The following is a 16,697-nucleotide window of genomic DNA, read 5'->3' on the forward strand; positions in this document are numbered from 1 at the left end:
TATACAGTACTAATCTCTATACTGAGTGACTGTCACTAGTGATATACAGTACTAATCTCTATACTGACTGTCACTAGTGATATACAGTACTAATCTCTATACTGAGTGACTGTCACTAGTGATATACAGTACTAATCTCTATACTGACTGTCACTAGTGATATACAGTACTAATCTCTATACTGAGTGACTGTCACTAGTGATATACAGTACTAATCTCTATACTGAGTGACTGTCACTAGTGATATACAGTACTAATCTCTATACTGACTGTCACTAGTGATATACAGTACTAATCTCTATACTGAGTGACTGTCACTAGTGATATACAGTACTGATCTCTATACTGACTGTCACTAGTGATATACAGTACTAATCTCTATACTGACTGTCACTAGTGATATACAGTACTAATCTCTATACTGAGTGACTGTCACTAGTGATATACAGTACTAATCTCTATACTGAGTGACTGTCACTAGTGATATACAGTACTAATCTCTATACTGACTGTCACTAGTGATATACAGTACTAATCTCTATACTGAGTGACTGTCACTAGTGATATACAGTACTAATCTCTATACTGACTGTCACTAGTGATATACAGTACTAATCTCTATACAGAGTGACTGTCACTAGTGATATACAGTACTGATCTCTATACTGAGTGACTGTCACTAGTGATATACAGTACTAATCTCTATACTGAGTGACTGTCACTAGTGATATACAGTACTAATCTCTATACTGAGTGACTGTCACTAGTGATATACAGTACTAATCTCTATACCGAGTGACTGTCACTAGTGATATACAGTACTAATCTCTATACTGACTGTCACTAGTGATATACAGTACTAATCTCTATACTGACTGTCACTAGTGATATACAGTACTAATCTCTATACTGACTGTCACTAGTGATATACAGTACTGATCTCTATACTTAGTGACTGTCACTAGTGATATACAGTACTAATCTCTATACTGACTGTCACTAGTGATATACAGTACTAATCTCTATACTGAGTGTCACTAGTGATATACAGTACTAATCTCTATACTGAGTGACTGTCACTAGTGATATACAGTACTAATCTCTATACTGACTGTCACTAGTGATATACAGTACTAATCTCTATACTGAGTGACTGTCACTAGTGATATACAGTACTAATCTCTATACTGACTGTCACTAGTGATATACAGTACTAATCTCTATACTGACTGTCACTAGTGATATACAGTACTAATCTCTATACTGAGTGACTGTCACTAGTGATATACAGTACTAATCTCTATACTGACTGTCACTAGTGATATACAGTACTAATCTCTATACTGAGTGTCACTAGTGATATACAGTACTAATCTCTATACTGACTGTCACTAGTGATATACAGTACTAATCTCTATACTGAGTGACTGTCACTAGTGATATACAGTACTAATCTCTATACTGAGTGACTGTCACTAGTGATATACAGTACTAATCTCTATACTGAGTGACTGTCACTAGTGATATACAGTACTAATCTCTATACTGACTGTCACTAGTGATATACAGTACTAATCTCTATACTGAGTGACTGTCACTAGTGATATACAGTACTAATCTCTATACTGACTGTCACTAGTGATATACAGTACTAATCTCTATACTGAGTGACTGTCACTAGTGATATACAGTACTAATCTCTATACTGACTGTCACTAGTGATATACAGTACTAATCTCTATACTGACTGTCACTAGTGATATACAGTACTAATCTCTATACTGACTGTCACTAGTGATATACAGTACTAATCTCTATACTGAGTGTCACTAGTGATATACAGTACTAATCTCTATACTGAGTGACTGTCACTAGTGATATACAGTACTAATCTCTATACTGAGTGACTGTCACTAGTGATATACAGTACTAATCTCTATACTGAGTGACTGTCACTAGTGATATACAGTACTAATCTCTATACTGAGTGACTGTCACTAGTGATATACAGTACTAATCTCTATACTGAGTGACTGTCACTAGTGATATACAGTACTAATCTCTATACTGACTGTCACTAGTGATATACAGTACTAATCTCTATACTGACTGTCACTAGTGATATACAGTACTGATCTCTATACTGACTGTCACTAGTGATATACAGTACTAATCTCTATACTGAGTGACTGTCACTAGTGATATACAGTACTAATCTCTATACTGACTGTCACTAGTGATATACAGTACTGATCTCTATACTGACTGTCACTAGTGATATACAGTACTGATCTCTATACTGAGTGACTGTCACTAGTGATATACAGTACTAATCTCTATACTGAGTGACTGTCACTAGTGATATACAGTACTGATCTCTATACTGACTGTCACTAGTGATATACAGTACTAATCTCTATACTGACTGTCACTAGTGATATACAGTACTAATCTCTATACTGACTGTCACTAGTGATATACAGTACTAATCTCTATACTGAGTGTCACTAGTGATATACAGTACTGATCTCTATACTGAGTGTCACTAGTGATATACAGTACTAATCTCTATACTGAGTGACTGTCACTAGTGATATACAGTACTAATCTCTATACTGACTGTCACTAGTGATATACAGTACTAATCTCTATACTGAGTGACTGTCACTAGTGATATACAGTACTAATCTCTATACTGACTGTCACTAGTGATATACAGTACTAATCTCTATACTGACTGTCACTAGTGATATACAGTACTAATCTCTATACTGAGTGACTGTCACTAGTGATAGACAGTACTAATCTCTATACTGAGTGACTGTCACTAGTGATATACAGTACTAATCTCTATACTGACTGTCACTAGTGATATACAGTACTAATCTCTATACTGACTGTCACTAGTGATATACAGTACTGATCTCTATACTGACTGTCATTAGTGATATACAGTACTAATCTCTATACTGAGTGACTGTCACTAGTGATATACAGTACTAATCTCTATACTGACTGTAACTAATGATATACAGTACTAATCTCTATACTGAGTGACTGTCACTAGTGATATACAGTACTAATCTCTATACTGAGTGACTGTCACTAGTGATATACAGTACTGATCTCTATACTGACTGTCACTAGTGATATACAGTACTAATCTCTATACTGAGTGACTGTCACTAGTGATATACAGTACTAATCTCTATACTGAGTGACTGTCACTAGTGATATACAGTACTAATCTCTATACTGACTGTCACTAGTGCTATACAGTACTGATCTCTATACTGACTGTCACTAGTGATATACAGTACTAATCTCTATACTGAGTGACTGTCACTAGTGATATACAGTACTGATCTCTATACTGACTGTCACTAGTGATATACAGTACTAATCTCTATACTGACTGTCACTAGTGATATACAGTACTAATCTCTATACTGACTGTCACTAGTGATATACAGTACTAATCTCTATACTGAGTGACTGTCACTAGTGATATACAGTACCAATCTCTATACTGACTGTCACTAGTGATATACAGTACTAATCTCTATACTGACTGTCACTAGTGATATACAGTACTAATCTCTATACTGAGTGACTGTCACTAGTGATATACAGTACTAATCTCTATACTGACTGTCACTAGTGATATACAGTACTAATCTCTATACTGAGTGACTGTCACTAGTGATATACAGTACTAATCTCTATACTGACTGTCACTAGTGATATACAGTACTAATCTCTATACTGAGTGACTGTCACTAGTGATATACAGTACTAATCTCTATACTGAGTGACTGTCACTAGTGATATACAGTACTAATCTCTATACTGAGTGACTGTCACTAGTAATATACAGTACTAATCTCTATACTGAGTGACTGTCACTAGTGATATACAGTACTAATCTCTATACTGACTGTCACTAGTGATATACAGTACTAATCTCTATACTGACTGTCACTAGTGATATACAGTACTAATCTCTATACTGAGTGACTGTCACTAGTGATATACAGTACTAATCTCTATACTGAGTGACTGTCACTAGTGATATACAGTACTAATCTCTATACTGACTGTCACTAGTGATATACAGTACTAATCTCTATACTGAGTGACTGTCACTAGTGATATACAGTACTAATCTCTATACTGACTGTCACTAGTGATATACAGTACTAATCTCTATACTGACTGTCACTAGTGATATACAGTACTAATCTCTATACTGAGTGACTGTCACTAGTGATATACAGTACTAATCTCTATACTGACTGTCACTAGTGATATACAGTACTAATCTCTATACTGACTGTCACTAGTGATATACAGTACTAATCTCTATACTGAGTGACTGTCACTAGTGATATACAGTACTAATCTCTATACTGAGTGTCACTAGTGATATACAGTACTAATCTCTATACTGACTGTCACTAGTGATATACAGTACTAATCTCTATACTGAGTGACTGTCACTAGTGATATACAGTACTAATCTCTATACTGACTGTCACTAGTGATATACAGTACTAATCTCTATACTGACTGTCACTAGTGATATACAGTACTAATCTCTATACTGAGTGACTGTCACTAGTGATAGACAGTACTAATCTCTATACTGACTGTCACTAGTGATATACAGTACTAATCTCTATACTGACTGTCACTAGTGATATACAGTACTGATCTCTATACTGACTGTCACTAGTGATATACAGTACTAATCTCTATACTGACTGTCACTAGTGATATACAGTACTAATCTCTATACTGAGTGACTGTCACTTAAGTGATATACAGTACTAATCTCTATACTGACTGTCACTAGTGATATACAGTACTGATCTCTATACTGAGTGACTGTCACTAGTGATATACAGTACTAATCTCTATACTGACTGTCACTAGTGATATACAGTACTAATCTCTATACTGACTGTCACTAGTGATATACAGTACTAATCTCTATACTGACTGTCACTAGTGATATACAGTACTAATCTCTATACTGACTGTCACTAGTGATATACAGTACTAATCTCTATACTGAGTGACTGTCACTAGTGATATACAGTACTAATCTCTATACTGACTGTCACTAGTGATATACAGTACTAATCTCTATACTGAGTGACTGTCACTAGTGATATACAGTACTAATCTCTATACTGAGTGACTGTCACTAGTGATATACAGTACTAATCTCTATACTGACTGTCACTAGTGATATACAGTACTAATCTCTATACTGAGTGACTGTCACTAGTGATATACAGTACTAATCTCTATACTGAGTGACTGTCACTAGTGATATACAGTACTAATCTCTATACCGAGTGACTGTCACTAGTGATATACAGTACTAATCTCTATACTGACTGTCACTAGTGATATACAGTACTGATCTCTATACTGACTGTCACTAGTGATATACAGTACTAATCTCTTTACTGACTGTCACTAGTGATATACAGTACTAATCTCTATACTGAGTGACTGTCACTAGTGATATACAGTACTAATCTCTATACTGAGTGTCACTAGTGATATACAGTACTAATCTCTATACTGAGTGTCACTAGTGATATACAGTACTAATCTCTATACTGACTGTCACTAGTGATATACAGTACTGATCTCTATACTGAGTGACTGTCACTAGTGATATACAGTACTAATCTCTATACTGATTGACTGTCACTAGTGATATACAGTACTAATCTCTATACTGAGTGTCACTAGTGATATACAGTACTAATCTCTATACTGAGTGTCACTAGTGATATACAGTACTAATCTCTATACTGACTGTCACTAGTGATATACAGTACTAATCTCTATACTGAGTGACTGTCACTAGTGATATACAGTACTAATCTCTATACTGAGTGTCACTAGTGATATACAGTACTAATCTCTATACTGACTGTCACTAGTGATATACAGTACTAATCTCTATACTGAGTGACTGTCACTAGTGATATACAGTACTAATCTCTATACTGAGTGTCACTAGTGATATACAGTACTAATCTCTATACTGAGTGTCACTAGTGATATACAGTACTAATCTCTATACTGACTGTCACTAGTGATATACAGTACTGATCTCTATACTGAGTGACTGTCACTAGTGATATACAGTACTAATCTCTATACTGAGTGACTGTCACTAGTGATATACAGTACTAATCTCTATACTGACTGTCACTAGTGATATACAGTACTGATCTCTATACTGACTGTCACTAGTGATATACAGTACTAATCTCTATACTGACTGTCACTAGTGATATACAGTACTAATCTCTATACTGAGTGACTGTCACTAGTGATATACAGAACAGTACATAGTACCAGCCATTAGATGAGTCGTGCTCTGCAAGTCGAATGAAAGTAATAAAGTATTGAGTAAACAAAGGTTTATTTCAGTTGAATCTGAATTTTTTTTTAAAAAGATGATAAATTCATATTATTATTTCATTCTGAAATTGATAATGAAAAGTATACAATTCAATATAAATCACAGGGATTTGGCACAATTTAATTCTGACCCTATGATTATCAAAATAAGGAAAAGTACAAAATTCAAGATACACTGTAGAGCACAGGGGTTTGGCACCATCAAATTATGTAATACTGAAAAATAATGCAAAGCATAAAATTCAGGATCTTGGAACCAATTCTGAACCCATGGTCCCTAGCATATATTATCATGATATATATGGACCGTGGGTTGAGAATTTGTGTCAGGTCCCTGAGGGATCAATGGGATAATACACGCCACTAAATATGTTTCTGCATGCTTCCCTATACAACAGTTTGAGTTGAAATTGTTTTACTAACTTTTATTAAAGGTTTATCTTTTGTGTGCTTGAAAAATATAGATGGATTTAATTTATTGACAACTTTTCTCATAGCTGTTTCAAGCGGTAGTGCTATAACTATCAGTAGTGCTAGAAACCATAGTCCTTCTATATAATCTGTAGGACATATTTCTGAGGTTAGATTGAAAAATGTCGCCCTGCTGAAGATAATGTAGAAATAATCAATATCAATACAACCCAGTACACCAACTCACAAAGGAAAAAAAAAGATTCCACAAGCTGTAGTGAAGATCATGCATGCCTCTTTAAATTCTATGTTACTCTGCATTCTAGTTTTGCTTATCAAATAAAAATTTGTATGTGCATGTTTTCTGTATACATGTGTCTATCATAAAAAGGCATGTTGATGTATTTTACCAAATTGCTGAGTATGTGTAGAAGAAATAAGATGTGTCATATTTCATAAGCATATTCATTGGGAGATTTGGAAGTGCTACTTCTGTGTGTAGAATTGGAGACAGGGGCCAAACCAAGGACTGTTTATTAAATTCTCTGTTATAATGAGTTAAAAAGATAATATTCAGTCAGGAACAATACAGTACAACATTAAGGAAAGAAGTGATAGGATTGTGGTCAGAGCTAGTGATGAAGTACCAGATCACATGTCCAACTTAAGGCTGTATGCTACCTTTAATCATCACACTGTATGCATTTCCTATGAAAACAATTGTAACAATCCAAAAACTCTGCAGCAGTTTTATAATAAATAGCAATCAGAACTACATCAATGCTTTTTATTACTAATGATAATACTAAGATTTGTTAGATCTCATTCAAGGGAGATAAATCTAATTTGTATCTTTTACATATTTATATCGTGCTGTATAAACATTAGACTAGCTGCTGATATATATTGATTTCCTATGGATTCTATGCAGTCTTATAATGTGGAAATATTTTAAAACTATTTTTGTTGTTTTTATGGGTAAACAATTTGAAAGCTTTTTGGTATTCTTAAAAAAAAATGAAAAAAGTTAAAAACAAAATTGTATTGAAATATGTTTTTCCGAATCTTTCATTTATTATTTCATTCTTCTCTATTTTAGTGCCAGAAAACGTCCTGTACCATACTACCGGCCTGCTCCCCCCTCCCCGAGCTCTGTGAGCAGTTATGACTCGTACTACAGATACAGTCGCTCACGCAGTAGATCCAGACCCCGGTATCGCTCACGCAGCAGGAGTTTCTCACGAACACGGCGACACAAGAGCTAACGCCTGGCATTTATCTGTTTAACTCAAACTCAATAATGATGAAACAAGGAATATTTCATAAATAATTATAAGTTATTCTGTGTACTTAAATTATAACAATGTTTAGAAGTTATGATTATATGAATATTTATATCTATAGATATGATTATTCAATAGTTATAATTACAGTTGTATAACAATGTTTCATAGTTTATGATAATAAGAATATTTCATAGTTCCAATGATAAGAATGTTTTATAATTATGAAAATATCTCATAGTTATACTTACAATTTTTTAATAATTATAAGAATATGAAATGATTATATAAACTATAGTATACTGGAAGTAGTTGTGATTCTCGGACAGTTATAGGTGCAATATTGATAAATGATAAGTTTTATAGTAATCTGATGTACTAACCATTGTACGATATTGATTACCAAATTACCTAGCTGGTATCATGTTTAAAAGAAGTTGTAATTATCATATTTATACAAAGTTCAATTTTCTGTCCTCATAGCCATTACAGAGTTTACTACCCACAGAGACATGGTATTGAGAATGTTTCTAGAGTCACAACTGGTAGTCATGATTGTAATAAAAAATGGTGATTTAAGAATATTTAAATACAAAACTCAGATGAATCGCAAGTTGTAATATTTTGGAGTGAGGTATGTTTTTTTTATATTTATTTAAATAAATCCATTGGTTTGATGTGCAATACGTAATTTTATTGAATTATTTATTTGATTGTTTATTTATTTATTTTAACATCATGTAGTGATATTGGTGTTGATATTAAAGTACATTGTATATAGCATTGTTCATGTAGTGATACATGTACTTAGAATTTTATGGATAGTAAACAGAAAATGCCATTTGCATTGTTTTTAATGTCAAATGGATATTGTGTTTATAAAAAAAAATTGTGGTTGAATTTTTATTTACTGGTAGCTGTCAAACACATAATCATTATGACAAGTTTTGATAGATATTTTTTTTGAAAACCTCTGTATCAGATTGGAATTTGTATATTTGGAAAAAAGAATCTTTTGCATTGTATCAACGGACAGGTACATTGTAGAGTAGGAATTCACAATTGATTTCTCAGTCCGGTCAGTACAATGTTCAGTTGGCTATCAAGTACACGCAAGATGTATAAAACTTACAAATACTGTAAAATCACAATTCACATATTTTCGTGGGTTTCAAACTTAGTGTTTTTCAAATTGGTACGACTTGTTTGATAGTAATTTTAAAATCTACTAGTCCATTCGCTATAATTATACCTATATTATCATGTACCTTTTTGTCATGTTTTAAACATGTTGATATTGTAACTCGTGTACATTTGATTACAAGCATGAAGAGAACCCACAAAATCAACGAAAATATAACCCCAGGAAAGTTAATGATTTAACAGTAACAAAGTAAATGGCATCACATATTACTCATTCCAAAGAACGTCCTGTCATTTTCTTGTTGTTTGTTCATGTTATATTTCTACATTCCATATTGAACTCGAGCAGACATATTACTGTAAGAGTGTTACGTGTATAAACACATACTTATCGTGTAAGTTAAATAGAGGTTACACAACGAGTGGTTGTTGGATATGGAATTTATTTCACACGAGTAAGTTATTTTTTAAAAGTTACAAAAGACACAAGCTTTAGCGAGTGTTTTTTGCAACTTTTAAAAAATAATTTACGAGTTATTTTTTAAAAGTTACAAAAGACTCTAGCTTTAGCGAGTGTTTTTTGCAACTTTTAAAAAATAATTTACGAGTGTGAAGTAAATTCCATATCCAACAATTTCGAGTTGTGTGACCTGTTTCTACCACAATAATATCGGCTTGAATCAAAGGGAAACGTGGCCAAGTATAATTTCGCGTATGCAAATAAAGTGTACCGGTGACGTCCGGGACCCGGTGATGTGACGTCATTAGATTATTGATGACGTCAATAACAACTGCAGCTTGGGTCAAAGTTCACCGTGTTAGCCAATCAAAATGCGTACAGAGTTTATACCACGTGTGGTATAAACAGATTGCTAATCAACAGCTGTAATGGTTAACTGATGGTCTGAGAGTTGAATAACACAGGGTATTGTGGTAGAATCAGATATATCCCGTTTATGTGATGGGGTTATCTTGTAAGTTAATCAGAGATATATCCCGTTTATGTGATGGGGTTATCGTGTAAGTTAATCAGAGATATATCCTGTTTATGTGATGGGGTTATCGTGTAAGTTAATCAGAGATATATCCCGTTTATGTGATGGGGTTATCGTATAAGTTAATCAGAGATATGTCCCGTTTATGTGATGGGGTTATCGTGTAAGTTAATCAGAGATATATCCCGTTTATGTGATGGGGTTATCGTGTAAGTTAATCAGAGATATATCCCGTTTATGTGATGGGGTTATCGTGTAAGTTAATCAGAGATATCTCCCGTTTATGTGATGGGGTTATCGTGTAAGTTAATCAGAGATATCTCCCGTTTATGTGATGGGGTTATCGTGTAAGTTAATCAGAGATATCTCCCGTTTATGTGATGGGGTTATCGTGTAAGTTAATCAGAGATATCTCCCGTTTATGTGATGGGGTTATCGTGTAAGTTAATCAGAGATATCTCCCGTTTATGTGATGGGGTTATCGTGTAAGTTAATCAGAGATATGTCCCGTTTATGTGATGGGGTTATCGTGTAAGTTAATCAGAGATATCTCCCGTTTATGTGATGGGGTTATCGTGTAAGTTAATCAGAGATATCTCCCGTTTATGTGATGGGGTTATCGTGTAAGTTAATCAGAGATATATCCCGTTTATGTGATGGGGTTATCGTGTAAGTTAATCAGAGATATATCCCGTTTATGTGATGGGGTTATCGTGTAAGTTAATCAGAGATATATCCCGTTTATGTGATGGGGTTATCGTGTAAGTTAATCAGAGATATCTCCCGTTTATGTGATGGGGTTATTGTGTAAGTTAATCAGAGATATATCCCGTTTATGTGATGGGGTTATCCTGTAAGTTAATCAGAGATATATCCCGTTTATGTGATGGGGTTATCGTGTAAGTTAATCAGATATGTCCCGTTTATGTGATGGGGTTATCGTGTAAGTTAATCAGAGATATATCCCGTTTATGTGATGGGGTTATCGTGTAAGTTAATCAGAGATATCTCCCGTTTATGTGATGGGGTTATCGTGTAAGTTAATCAGAGATATGTCCCGTTTATGTGATGGGGTTATCCTGTAAGTTAATCAGAGATATCTCCCGTTTATGTGATGGGGTTATCGTGTAAGTTAATCAGAGATATGTCCCGTTTATGTGATGGGGTTATCGTGTAAGTTAATCAGAGATATATCCCGTTTATGTGATGGGGTTATTGTGTAAGTTAATCAGAGATATGTCCCGTTTATGTGATGGGGTTATCCTGTAAGTTAATCAGAGATATGTCCCGTTTATGTGATGGGGTTATCGTGTAAGTTAATCAGAGATATCTCCCGTTTATGTGATGGGGTTATCGTGTAAGTTAATCAGATATATCCCGTTTATGTGCTGGGAACAACTTCAGGATGATTTTGTACTGTATGTCCGCTACCATTCCACAGTGTTTGTGTTAATTAGAAATACTTGTACGTTGTTATCTATTCTGTGGTATAGTAGTACACCAAATCGTAGGAACGGTGTAATGTCATTTACAATACTTTCCTGTCCTTTGTTTATTAAGGATAATGACTACCCGTAACAGAATCATCCCCAACCTTGAGAGTGTGACAGAGAAATCCGACCACAGGGGCCAGACATTTGAGAATTATAAGGACCTACCACAGGGGCCAGACATTTGATAACTATTAGGACCGACCACAGGGGTCAGACATTTAATAATTATATGGAGCGACCACAGGGGCCTGACTAGTTATGATGATTTCATGGTTAATGTTAAAACTGATAGAGACTTACCCGGGATTACTCATTGTGTACTGTAATTCCCTCTACAGATTATAGTTACACAAGAATGCATAATTATTTGGACAATACTGGCCTCCCCTCCCATCTCCTCCTCTCCTCTCCTCCCCACCCATCTCCTCCCCTCCCGTCCTCTCCACCTCCTCCCCTCCTCCCCTCCCTCCCCTCCCCTCCCCTCCTCCTGACACCCTGTACTGACGGTGGACTCATCTCACGGTGGTAAACAGAATGTCAGCAGACTTTGTATCCTTACAATTGTACTTAACATCCTCATCGCTTTCGTCCAATACTTGCAATTTGTGATTCCCGATTGTATATGGAAGATTTGTGATGTACAATGATTTGTGAATGTGTTGATATATGTTTAAACTTCTCTGTCCAGACCTACTACAATGCCACATGATCAATGTTCTGTGGATGTAATTCATGTGCTTTACCTTATAAGGAAATGATGTTTGAACTTCCGATGTGTTATATGTGTATCACCTTAAGTCATGTGATGCTGTGATGTCATAATAAATACGATGAAATAGACTGGCAATGTTTTTGTATATAAGAAGTGAAACATTTCATGTTTTACATGTGGACACCTGGAGTCATATGTCTCCAGTGTTTGTTAATAAAATGATGATCACAAGTGAGTGCCTTATGGTTTTGTATTCTGTTTACAGATTGTATTACATGGTACAATGTAGGACAACAGGTAGGTCTGTTTTTCCAGCTCGGACTGAAGATATCATTTCTACCTTACTACATCTATATCAGTCACAATGTATCTGAGCCATTTACATGCTGAACTAAAGGTCAGGGGAGACAATCCATACTTCCAATGCAGTCCTTGTGCCACAAAACCTAAATTATTTCATTAAACTAAATCAGAAAAAAACATCAATCCTTAATATACACTAAAATTAAAATTCTGGATTGCAACTATAATGGAATAAGTCATACTATTACATAATGAATTGAAATATGAAGTTTAAGTACTTGAATAATATGGCTGTGATATATATGCAAGACCCATTGAGACCATGCCTCTGAATGTATATGGTATTAAAGTCCACATTCACAGGTAAGGCCTGCAGGAAATGTTGGAAGCTGTTGGTGGTATCTACGGTGTTGATATGTACAGTCAAATCATCCTGTGTCCCCTTCACTCACAGATGCCGGACTCGTTTTATAAAACAATAACATATAAGAGTACATATAAATTTATATTTATATGTACTCTTATATGTTATTATTTTATAAAACGAGTCGGGCACCTGTGCTTCACTATTTCCAAAATATCATCGACATACCGTTCACACAGACTAGGTTTGCATTCCACGGGGGCCGTGGCTATAACCTCCTTTTACAAGTGCTTCATTAATAAGTCAGCCACAACCGGAAACACTTGGCTGTCCAAGAAAACGCCGCTGTTATGAGACACTCTTATGAGACACTTATTAGATACTATTGTAAGACACTTATTAGATACTATTGTAAGACACTTTTATTGTATTATATACTATTGTAAGACACTTATTAGATACTATTGTAAGACACTTATTAGATACTATTGTAAGACACTTATTAGATACTGTAAGACACTTTTATTGGACACTTATTAGATACTATTGTAAGACACTATTATAAGACACTTATTAGATACTATTGTAAGACACTTTTTAAAAGACACTATTATAAGACACTTATTAGATACTATTGTAAGACACTATAATAAGACACTTATTAGATACTATTGTAAGACACTTATTAGATACTATTGTAAGACACTTTTTAAAAGACACTATAATAAGACACTTATTAGATACTATTGTAAGACACTTATTAGATACTATTGTAAGACACTTTTTAAAAGACACTATTATAAGACACTTATTAGATACTATTGTAAGACACTATTATAAGACACTTATTAGATACTATTGTAAGACACTATTATAAGACACTTATTAGATACTATTGTAAGACACTTTTTAAAAAAACACTATTATAAGACACTTATTAGATACTATTGTAAGACATTTTTTTAAGACACTATTATTAAAAACTGTTAAGAACTTAGAACATATGACAAGACTGATTTTAGGAAAAAGTGTTTAGCCACAAAGACTTAGGTAAAAGATGTAGATTTCTGAAAAAAAAAACAGTTTAACTTTTTGTCTTCAAAGCATCCTTCTTACTATGACCATATGTCTTAATATTATTTATCACTTGGCCCTTTTGCTACAGTGGCTAGGACAATCACATGGAAATAAACATGGTCTCAGGACACCAGAAACTTGCCATATCCCCCAACCACATGCTTTAACTGTATATCAATACGAGCATAATGCCTCCCTTTATGTCAGATTTTTGTAATATTATTCACAACTATTTTTATTTCAATTAAATGTCAAAATATAATTTAATTTGGTCAAATAAATGCCCTTATTGTGTGCTATAGACACTTGCGAGTATGACAGCATGCCTGGGTAATTTTCAGGTTTCATTATTTATGTGACTTATATATTTTATTTAGCTGTATCTTACCACAAAATAACTCTACAGGGGAAACTTTCAGTATCTACAGTAAATTATTGATGATTCTGAGAAAGTACGCCTGGAGAAATACTGTGAAGTTAGTCTCAATTCTGTTTAATGTAGTGTAATATAGATTTAGTGTGATGATATATAATGTACTGAATCTGTCAGTTGACATGCCACTTAGCTATATGACCTGTGTAAATGTATACTAGTATTGCTGGAAGCAATTAAGGTACAGTATATCTCGTTTCAAAGATTATTAGATCAATCATAGCCTCAGTTTATTTTACAGTTATTTGTCATTTTCATTGACTGCGCTTTCTCAATTATACAACATAGGAAATGTTATATACCAACATAAACTTTTCATGTATCATAGAAAATGTACAATCTAATTAAAATATAGATTATCGTTAGACATGACAGATATATGTTAAACGCATACGTTGTATGATGATGACTTGTATTTTAATAAGATCGAGAAAATGTATAAGTTTACCCTGTGGTACTTCATATGATAAAACATAGAAAATATAAACAAATTATTGACATAGTTACAACAGGTAATATTTTAAGGCCAACAAACTTAACATGGTATAGTAACACAATTTATGAAGGATTTTCTTTATATTCACAGGCTTAAAACTGTCTAGTGAAGAAACAAGGGTCTAACCAGGATTCGAACTCATGACCTCCAATTTCAGATACTAGATTATCTGTCTATAGTCATCAGTATTCATACCTGTCCCTATGTACTGTTCTAGTCCTTCTCAGTCTCTGTTAAGACAATACTGTAATGACTATGGTACAAGAGGCCAGGAAGGTCTGTTACCTAGCTCCACGCACGAAGCTGGTTATAAAAAATCAAGTCTGAAATGTATTCGCATAAGTAATGACCTAATTAAAACAGAGAACAGAAAAAGGAGTTGTGGCATAAGGTGAAAAAGAAGAGCCAATTGGAGGAATTTAAGTAACCTACAATTAAGAGGCCCCATGGGCCCGTAACATCGTAAGAATATCAACAGAGAAAAAATTGATAGGAGGAGAGATCTTAAAAGAAGTAACTTATAAAAAGCTGATATGTGTGTATATAAACACGGACCATCTTACCAACAAACTCACAGAATTTAATATAAGAGTAGACCAAATAAAGCCAGAAATGATAGGAATTACAGAAGTTAAGCAGAAATATTGCAGGTTCAAACCCAATCTAGCAGAATTAACTTAGATGATTATAATGCTTTCGACAAAATCATTGAAAACAACAAAGGAATAGGAATGATGCTGTATATCGATAACAGCCTTTATTGTAACATAGTGGAAACGAAAACGGAATTTGAAGAAGATATTTCATGTTGCAATAAACAACATGGACACATCATTGCTTGGATTAATACAGATCAGATTGTGAATCAATATAAAAAATGACCAGCATATGTAATCTTCTGGAGGGGGAAACAGGCCTGGGATACTCTCACCTCGTGGTTATGGGAGATCTTAACTATCCAGAAATAAATTGGGAAACCTACAAGAGCAAGGGGGATATCATGGATTCGCGGGAATTTGAATTTGTGTTATGTATGCAGGAGCTTTTTTTCCCCCAACATAAACCGTAAACTCACCAACTCGGTGGAGAGGAGTAGACACCTCAGATGTCCTGGGTCTTGTTATCATCAATGAGGAACACATGGTATCGAACATGGAGTTCCAAAGCCTTCTCGGTAAAAGTGATTATTGTGTACTAGTACTGGACTTTAGATGTTATACTATGATAATAAACACCAGGAAAACAGTGACCATTTACAATAAAGCCAACTATGTCATTGAAAACATCTTTATAAATTTATAGGAAAATGGTGTGCTTTTATATGAACTCATTAAGTGAGAACTGTGATATATTTCGTCTGTAAACGATCTACCAGTCTCGGTTAAATCAAGAATGTTTCTATTTACGGATAAGACAAGTTTCCAAAAGTATCTGGAAAGTTTGGAAGAATGGAACACAGGTGCCTGACTCGTTTTATAAAATAATAACATATAGAGTACATATAAATATCTCATTTATATGTACTCTATATGTTATT

The 16,697-nt window shown here is 34.2% G+C and overlaps 1 protein-coding gene across 5 annotated transcripts in view; it reads left to right on the top strand.

The window, feature by feature from the left end:
* LOC117333495 (serine/arginine repetitive matrix protein 2-like) overlaps positions 1-9,571 on the top strand; it is a 266,971-nt gene extending 257,400 nt beyond the window's left edge. For 4 of the 5 annotated variants that reach the window (XM_033892810.1, XM_033892811.1, XM_033892809.1 and 1 more), the window contains one exon: positions 7,961-9,571. In XM_033892810.1, the coding sequence (XP_033748701.1) occupies positions 7,961-8,126 (166 nt within the window). In that variant the 3' untranslated portion in view covers positions 8,127-9,571. The remainder of the gene's footprint in view (positions 1-7,960) is intronic. The other variant, XR_004533912.1, reaches the window with a different exon arrangement.
* Positions 9,572-16,697: the final 7,126 nt, after the last annotated feature.

Source organism: Pecten maximus, chromosome 8 (genome assembly GCF_902652985.1).
Source record: "Pecten maximus chromosome 8, xPecMax1.1, whole genome shotgun sequence".
Lineage (NCBI taxonomy): Eukaryota > Metazoa > Mollusca > Bivalvia > Pectinida > Pectinidae > Pecten > Pecten maximus.